At 33.6% G+C, this 10,000-nt stretch overlaps 2 protein-coding genes across 2 annotated transcripts in view; one reads left to right on the forward strand and one right to left on the reverse strand.

Annotated features, from left to right (window-relative positions):
• Positions 1-10,000, reverse strand: part of LOC137642713 (uncharacterized) — a 181,181-nt gene that overhangs the window by 135,534 nt on the left and 35,647 nt on the right.
• The window catches only part of LOC137642714 (beta-1,4-glucuronyltransferase 1-like), a 112,686-nt gene continuing 111,715 nt past the window's right edge, over positions 9,030-10,000 (forward strand). Inside the window, exon 1 of the mRNA XM_068375519.1 lies at positions 9,030-9,272. Within this exon, the coding sequence (XP_068231620.1) occupies positions 9,231-9,272 (42 nt within the window). The 5' untranslated portion in view covers positions 9,030-9,230. The remainder of the gene's footprint in view (positions 9,273-10,000) is intronic.

Consider the following 10,000-nt stretch of genomic DNA (forward strand, 5'->3'; position numbering starts at 1 on the left):
ATTCCAAAGAGTAGATTGTTCACGTGTGAAAGAGAAATATAGATATGGGTCAAGCTAAGTGAATTAAGATAAAAAATAAAATATGATAAAAAAAAAAAACCTGCAGCATTTTCTCCTTTGGATTTGAATATTTTACACAACTTCGCCCACCTCTGCAGCATTTCATTCGCATGGACTATAATATCAAAAGATAAAAAAATATGTATTTCATGTCTGTTACTCCACGGAATTATTCTTTGTCATAATAGACTTTCATAAAGCTTTTGAAATTAATGGTATGATTCTACTCCTTTCCTTTCATCCATAGGCTTATTGTATACAAGACATGAACTAATTTCTTTACCATTTATAATCCCTTTCCGTGTTGACTTATACATTAAAAAAGACCATGTTTAAAATTACCTTTAGGTACAAATAAAATCCTTCCAGTACAGCAACTGCTATATTATACTTTCCCTCAAATCCATTAACCGAAGAGGAGGAAAAGACGAAGCTTAATTTGCTTAAAATAGTGTGCATGCCATAACATCTGCCATTGACTGGGGGTAGTTCCCCAACCCCCCAAAAACTGTCACACATATCATAACTGTCAAAATTCTGGCGAGCCGCTGTGTACTATATTTTACATCATAATCTGTTTTATACATCAATATCAATGCTCACCAGAAGCTTGTTTAAGCATCTTACATGCACTACACCTTTTTCGTATATCTTGCACACATTTTCTTACAATTCCTTGACTTTAAGATTATCTTTCTAATACCTGCCTGTTTTCCTCTCCTCCACCCTTCTTAATACATCTGTAATGTACACTCTTCATACTGTATACCTAGCAAAACATCTCTACCCATTCCTGTTCACCCTTTCCCATTTGTTTATATTTTCAACATTTGTATGAATCTCCATATTTTCTAACCATTTTTTCTCCTAATGATACATAAATTAAGGAAAAAGTCCTTGTCCCCAACTTCCATTTTTTTTTCATTCTTACTCAACATTCACACTTCTCTCTACGATGTCTGCAGTCGTCTTCAACACAATTTCCTTAGACCATTCAAGTATTATTCTTACTTTCTGTACACGTTTGCCTCCTTGTTTCACATATTTATTGAATATCATCTACCATCCCTCTCATACCGTCATCATACGTCATGTTCTTTATGAATCCGCTGTCTATTTTTCACTATCCTGATTCCCGAGTGCCTTTATAAGTTACTTCAAGTTTTAATTTTAAACCATCACACTAGTTTTACACTTGTTTCTCTTCACTGTCACCACAGGAAGCTGTAAACATCATTTATTCCATATTTGACTCAAGACTAATTTTCTAAAACACCAACTTTGCATTTTCATCTAATTCCCTTTCTTTGTCTTCTTTCATCAATCCATTCACAAAATTCTGAGATTCAATCTATTTACTAACTCATCTCTTTATTTGTTCCCCGTAAAGAAATATTGCCCAAAATTCTTGCTTACTTTTCCCATGCCTTATTTTCTCCCTAAGATTCATAGTGGGTCCCCTGTCTCCCTTTTTGTAAATGTGTACACTAGATTCTCTATCATGTAATTGAACTCAAATCAAGATACTTATTACCTTCAATAAATCTCTCATTATGCTCATCCTATGATTTTCTTAATGCTTATGATTTTATTCCGTCTGCTGACCCTGCTACCCAACCATGAGATGTGACATGATCCAGATCTACTTTCACCTTTGTGTCTAATCCTAGACCATATTTCATCATATTTTTTTTTTTTTTTACTTTTGAAGGTTTTTCTTCTTAATCATTTGTTAATCCATCTGCCTTAATTAGATTAACAACAAAGTTTTTATGATTTCCTCTCAAGTTCAATTTATAAATTTAATTAAAACCATGAATTTATAATAATCAAACCAACTTCCATACAACTCTCCTTTCTCAGCAACGCCAGGAATTTCGTACCTACCAAAAGATCCATCTCTTTCTCTATCGCCTTCCTTTAGATTTGAATCTCCTGGCACAACCACTCTTTCATATTCTCTATGGATTATGATTCTCCCAAACACACTCCTGTTTATTTAAGTTCAATTTATGTGTCATAAACGCTCCTTTATATATTTTCTTTCTCCTTTCTCAAATAATATTATCGATTACATCAATTTAGTAATATATTTGTACTACGTCATCCATCCATAGGTTCATACTCCCATTACAAGATCTAACCTTACCATACTGTAGGTCTAATAATGTAGATAACGCAAAACACGATTACTCTTTACTTCCCAACCCTGCATGCAAAGCCCTTTTACCTTGTTTCGATATGTGAAAAAAGTACTCGCTTCTTCGTTAAACAATAAAACTATCACAGATTTACTGTAAGCACCACATCCATAAACATAGTTATGTATAAATGAGAGTGTATGACAATGAACTTAGTCATTGCATTTTGTACATACACTATTCGTTAGCAGTAAATCTAATTAAGGAAATGGGGTTGGATAAATCATATCAATAGAATTGGTGAGGAACAGGGAACTCAATCCTTCTAGCAGCAACCCCAACCCCATCCTTCCAAAGCTGCAATAGATGTGGTAATATATACATACATATACTGTACTGTACAGTATATATATATATATATATATATATAATATATATATATATATATATATATGTATGTATGTGTGTATATATGTGTGTATATATATATATATATATATATATTCATATGTATTTATGTATGTGTGTATCCATGCATGCATGTGTATATGTGTGCGCGCGCGCGTGTACTAAAGATAGAAAATCGACTAGACCCTCAAAAATTAAATAAAAAAAAAAAATAATAAAAGAAGCTATTGTAACCATATAAACAGCTTTGATCATTGTTTTTTTTTTCTTTTTCCAGAACTATATCCGCACCAAAAGAAAATTAGTCAATTTCACAAAATATTGGCGCTAAAACGGCGAACATCAAAGCAAATATCTCCGAAATACGCCTATCGGATTCATGGCAAAGTAAATTATTTTTCTAATCTGGTGGTTGAACCTTGTGGAACTTTAGAAGTTCAGACTTGTTGTGAATTTTAATTTCATGTTGTACTGGCTGACGAAATTCTCAGTTTCATAAGTTTATATATGACTGATTACACAGCTATTTAATGTTGTTATTGATCGAAATACGACTCATATTTATTGATTATTTCTAATTTATATTTTATCAGTTAACTAGCATACGTGACCCGTCAAAATGACGTCTAGATATTTAGATAGATATGTTCATACACGCATACGCCCACAAACGCGCAAACATACACAGATTAAACCCTTCCCACCCCTCACCCCTTTCTTAACTACAACCTCTCTCACCAGGGTATGATTACTTCCGCTCCCCCCTTTACCCGAGGGACAAGAAGAGACCGAGTATTTATACGTCTGGCAATGCCTGTTAGCGTGACCAGTAATAAATATATATATATATATACATATATATATATATATATATATATATAGTTCAGGTCACGCTGACCGGCATTGCCAGACGTATAAATAATCGGTCTCGTCGTGTCCCTCGGGTAAGGAAGGGAGAGAATTAGTCATACAATGGTGAGAGAGAGAGAGAGAGAGAGAGAGAGAGAGAGAGAGAGAGCTAGGCACTTTCTTTTTATTATATAAGGGATTCTCTATTTCCATTCTACACAGGCCTGTTCTTGTTGGGGCCCTTGGACTTTCAGCATTCTGCTTTTCCAACTACGGTTTTAGTTTGAATAATAATAATAATAATAATAATAATAATAATAATAATAATAATAATAATAATAATAAGTGTGTGAACGCAGAGAGCGTAATAGACATACTTCAAAATATCAGATGGAATATTATACTCCTTCGTGACGGGGTTCAACATCCTCTGGAGAAGAGGTTTGTGTGACATCTTTATTGACTGATACTCAAAATCAATCTAGTCTATAAAGGTACCTTTGTCTTTTCAATTTATACATGTTTTGGAAATTCTGTTGATGAATAATACAATGAAAATGAATGGAAGTTACGCCTTCACTAGTAACTCTACGCGAGATATATTTTAAAAGTTACAAGTTAAACTCAATGGAATTTATTTTTGTCAGTAATGGGACTAAATAAGTTCATCTAATATACAGATTTTGATGCAGGTTCCTACATTTTCATTATATTAATATATTTATTTATTCTGCACAATCAGATAAATGCAATTTCCAGTAATCTTTGGTTAAAATTTTTTAAAGAACAGTGAGTCCGCTCTTTGTTTTATGCTGTATTTCATCTATGCATTTGTAAAATATCTGATAATATTTAATGATACTTCTTGTGAATTACTTCAGATATAGCATGACCTATCCAACTTAATATAAATAACAGTTGAATTGCAATGCCTTTCAAAATATATCTAAGTTTGAACATCCATTCGAATCATCATGTTATGCTGCATATACTTTTACAAGACAGTTTATCGGAAGCCATCTAAAGATTGATGGCAATTCTAGTGAGAGTTAAATGGTGCACTTTGGTCTTGGTTAACTGCTATCAATTCCGCTCTTTTAAAACATCCCATTCTTTCAATCACTCTCTAAACATCTAATTCTTAAAAGAAAGCAATAAAGAAAATAGCCACAATAAATTCAAAAGACCTTTTTTTTCTTAGGTAAGGTCATTTCGGAGATGGACGTTCCAACTTTTATTACCAAATAATGGAGATCGAACGGTTCATCCGCCCTCACATGACTCATACCACCCACGCCCAGTGACCTCTCTCTCTCTCTCTCTCTCTCTCTCTCTCTCTCTCTCTCTCTCAGGAATGGAATCATCGTAAAAATTTCAGAGCACGGAAGAGAAATAACTATAAAATCTTAAAAAGACTATTTGTCATTCTAATGAGGGTCCCTTTTTTTTTTTGTCCAAAGGCAGATGACAGAAGAAAGGGGTATTCAGTTTGGCTCGCTAAAGATTATTTACAATTTATAATTATACCATTTTCCTTCATTTTATAATTCAAGGGTGGGTTAACAGGACAATAAGATAGCAAATGTCATCAACTGAAGGGAATCAAGAACTTTTTTATTAGGAAACCACAAAAGACGACAATAAAACACGTTACATTTATTTTTTATCAAAAAAAAAAAAATACAAATGGAAAAAAATAGGGTATTATGCTTCAAACAGAGTAATAAATGTAGTCCATTTCGTTTGATATCACGAATCTAGACAATTTTCAAGTCAATCGATCCATTACCTTTAATGTTAAACATGTCAAGAATAAATCTTCAGTTGCATTCAAGAACATAATTGTATGAGAGAAAGGTCAAATTACCAAACTGAAAAGACTAAAGAAATACCAGTAATAACAATAATTGTAATTTGAAATATATGAGAAAACCAAGAACTGGATGAAGTGATTATTAGGGATAAATTCCTAGTCAGAAATCTCTCCTCTTAAAGACTAGTATGGTCGCCCTTTCATCATTCCTTAAGTTTCGAAACAAAACTCTTGAATGAACCAATAAAATTAGGACCCTCTGAAAAAATAATCTGTAGCTACATAAGAGTTAACAGTGGGCCAATTGGATGAGTCATCAAGTGGTTCAAGGTGGCTAGAAAACACCAGACTTGAAGGTGTCTGTTATGAACGTTGCGGGTTAAAAAGAAAACAAATCTCACGTAGAAATTGAATATCAGAATTATGATTTATGAACTTCTCTCCAGGCGAGAAGCCTTGACATTCAGATAGAAGAAAAGTAGCACTGTAAAAAAGGGTATTAATAAATCTCTAAGGAGCGTAGCAATCCATCTAGCTACTTTGCTTAAGAGCAAACACGCAAAGAAAGAAAATAATCTTTTCAAGGACACAGGATCGTCAGTACTGCCAATTAATTATTTACGTTAACCTAACTAGTTTTTACGTAGCTCACACGACCGTCAAATCAATTTTTAAACATTGTGTCTGGGAGATTAAGGAAAGTATTCGTTTCTATCAAAATATCGTTGTATTTTCAAAATAAACGTGAATAAATCTTTGCATTGAATATATTACAAGGATACACACGCACACTCACACACACACACACACACATATACATATATATATATATATATATATATATAGAGAGAGAGAGAGAGAGAGAGAGAGAGAGAGAGAGAGCAAATCTGAATGTTTATATATCAAATGCTCATTTTTTTTCCATATATAGCTACACCAGTAAACTTTTTAAATAGGTAATTAAAATCTTTTCAGGAAAGAATTCTTTTTTGTAATTATTTCCAGAAATTTCCGTAAGAAAGGCAAATACTGCAAGATAAGAATATATTTCGTGAAGAAACTATGATCCTTTTAAATAAGTCGGAAAACTCTCAAGAAAGGCCATCATTGATGGCAACTGGGAAGTTCTTCATGAAAATAAAGAGAATTGTTTCAACAAGGTAGCTGAAAATTTGCTATATGACACTTGTGATTTGTTTCGAGAATGCAGCTGTCTAGCACAACAGAAATAAATACATCTTATTCCCTTAACTTCCTCTAACACAACTGCTTCGTGCCAAATAAATGAACCACACATACATACAATATCCTGTGTGTGTATATATATATATATATATATATATATATAGTATATATATGTGTGTGTGTGTGTTCGATCTCCTGGGAGCATTAAAACATAGCAACTTCAACAGAAAACGGAATGACATTTCCTTGACAGATACAAGTATATAGAAAACGGTGACGTTAAAGAAAACGAAAGCCCGGCCCCCGTGTTTCACTGCAACGTGATATAATTAGAACTCAGTATGAGCCAGATCCTGGCACTTGTAACAGTGGATCTGTCTGTTGGGCGCAGGGAAAGCACACGTGAAGGGGAAGCTATGAAAAACACGTAAACAATGTCCGTCTTTAAGAGAGAATTTGGAACTCAACTCATGAACAATTCGAAAGTGTGTATGGAAATAATCTGTTTAGTGCATGTGGTAAGAAAATAAACAATTACACGGCAAGAGTTATGTAAATAAGGAAAAGTTCAGTGCTGATTGTGTAATTCCTTCTTAATGAGAAGATAGCGCAGACGCATTTGTAATGCAGTAGCGTCTATGTGAGTTTTATTCGTGATAACGAAGGAAAAAAAGTGAAATCGTATTCAGAGCTGATGCTAACGCCGTCGCGATAGTGATGATGAATACACAATGAAGATTAAAGAGGTCTTTATATTCGCAGTCACAGATGAAACCCCCCCCCCCCCTCTCTCTCTCTCTCTCTCTCTCTCTCTCTCTCTCTCTCTCTCTCTCTCTCTGTTGTTCGCAAGAAACCAAGCATGCTTGTCATGACACTCACCCTCTCTTTTTGACCATCATAATAGCAGAATCAATTAACTTTTCGCATTCTCTTTCCCCCTGACCATTACCGCTGTGACTCCAGCTCTCTCTCTCTCTCTCTCTCTCTCTCTCTCTCTCTTCCGTTGTTCGCAAGAAACCAAGCATGCTTGTCATGACACTCTCACCCTCTCTCTTTGACCATCATAATAGCAGAATCAATTAACTTTTCGCATTCTCTTTCCCCCTGACCATTACCGCTGTGACTCCAGCTCTCTCTCTCTCTCTCTCTCTCTCTCTCTCTCTCTCTCTCTCATAAACAAATAACTTTATGTGTTTTATTTCTTTTAATGTGAAGTTCGACACTCTGAAAATGTTAAAATACTTTTGTAACACGACTGTAAACAAATAAATTTAAGGATATGTCTCTACCAATAAAAATAAAATGGTACACTCCCAACCAATATGAGACTTTCAAAGTAAAAAAATAAAAGATATGATTTCCCAGATTTATGACATTCGAAAGAATACAGTCAAATTAACACAATTTCTGGCCTCAACTGTCATTTCTACCAGACCTCTGCATCAAGTAACCGGTATTAGCAAATATTAAAAATTTGCATGTTTGAAATAGTGTGAGGTTACGTTAACGATCAAATAAAACTTATTTTTCAAACTAATATGTGGAAAATATGTGACAGCTATGTCCTATTTACATAGGGAAAACTGATGATTAATCAGTGCAAGGTATTGGTGTAAGATGCTGAGAGATGCTGGAAAAGTTATTGTATATAAAACACAGGCTCAGGTCACCTAGGAAAATTGAATGCAGGTGCTAAGCAAGCACGTGTATTACTGCGTTGATGCAGAATTAAGGCAAAACTTCACGTTGGAGGAAACAGTTGAATAGCTGGCAAAGCAATTACCCTTTTTCGAGAAATGAACAGAATTTTTGCCTTCCTTTCTTCAGTATTAAGAAGCATTGATTTAAATTAGTTTCAATTTCATTTTATTTTCTAAACCGCTATTCAAGATATTTAATTCAGTTTGTTTATCGTCATTCATGAGAGCTATTCCTTTGTGAAGGTATTTAGTTTAGGTTTCTTGATTTTAAATATAGATAAAGTTACACTATTAATCGGAATTCAATTTGACCTAATATTATCTACATGAATTCCATTAATTCTTTATAAAAATCTTTATTTTTTTAAAAGATAGGATTTGAGATTTATGAATTATAATGTAAACAAAAGTTTGAGCAATAATTACTATGAACACACACACACCACACACACACACACACACACACACATATATATATATATATATATATAGTGAATATTCAGCTTACATTTATCCTTGGTGAAGGTTTGCAATCTACTACTGAAGGTTCTAAAGATTTCTTTATGAACCCAAAGGTGATATTTTTGAATAAGAACAAACTGAAAATATCCAATATGATATTACAACCAGAATGTAAAGAAACCTGATAATGCTATAGATAGTAGAAAATAATTCAACATCGGTGTATTATGACCTTTGAAAAATATGAAAATGCATGGTGTAAAGGCTTACTATCAAAACGGCTGGGAAAATACTATTTAAAGAGTAAATAACACACCAGACACAGATTTTGTCCGTTCTCTGTAGATTTTGTGGAGATGTTTTAATTTGAAAGTAATGTCTTTCCAGGTGAATATTAATGCAGCAAGTGAATGATATAATATGGTACCTTTTTCCTGGGAAACTTTGGAATGTTGTCGGAAGATTACTGCCTAAATTATAATTTCATAAGACAACGCAATTATAATAAAAGAAAAATCAGAAAAAAAATGAAACACGAAAATGCGAAACCAGTAAATTTTAACGAAGTAGCAGTGGAATAGGAGCAAAAGCTGAATAAAGACAAAACAGGAAATGAAACAACAGAGGATCATTCATCCGGGAATTTTGATCAGGGTAAGTCATTCGAGGTTTGTGCTCTTCATTTCTCTCATTTCCTTTTTTTTTATCTTTCAGAATATCTTTCAGTTCGAGTCTGAAGTTTCGAATTGAATAAGACAAAGTTGTGACGGGCCGAGAGAGGGTTGTGAACTCAAAGGCAGGATGCAATCAACTGAGTACTATATTAAAGAACACTCTCCTTTATATACAAAACCTCAAGGCAACAGGAAAATTCATGTTCGAGGAAATGACAATGTTACAGAGGAAAACAGCAGACATGAATTTTCATGTTCGTTTTAGTGCGTGGGAAGAGCGAAGATACAAGCATAATATATACAAAAGGAATTATGTACAATTGTGTGACACACGGTTGGTACAAAGTAAACCAGGATAATAATACATATTTTTCTTACCATAAAGAATGCAAATAAGACACCATCGAGTTTGGTACTAATCATCTGCTTGTTCAATTAGCGTAGTATTTTCTTACGGATAAATATACGATAAAGTAGACTATAAACATCATCACGTTGGCCACTACGGATTGACGATGGTGGGAGATTTTCGTCTGATCGCTTACAGCAAACCAACCAAGTATGGGTGGCCCTGACTAGTACAGCTTTGCTGATCATGGCGACTGGTAAATCATTTCACCATGTTAAAGTATGTGTGTATACAGTATATGCATATATATGTGTGCTTATATAGATATAATGTATATATATATATATTTATATATATAT

This window comes from Palaemon carinicauda, chromosome 6, assembly GCF_036898095.1.
Source record: "Palaemon carinicauda isolate YSFRI2023 chromosome 6, ASM3689809v2, whole genome shotgun sequence".
In the NCBI taxonomy this organism is placed as follows: Eukaryota; Metazoa; Arthropoda; class Malacostraca; order Decapoda; family Palaemonidae; genus Palaemon; species Palaemon carinicauda.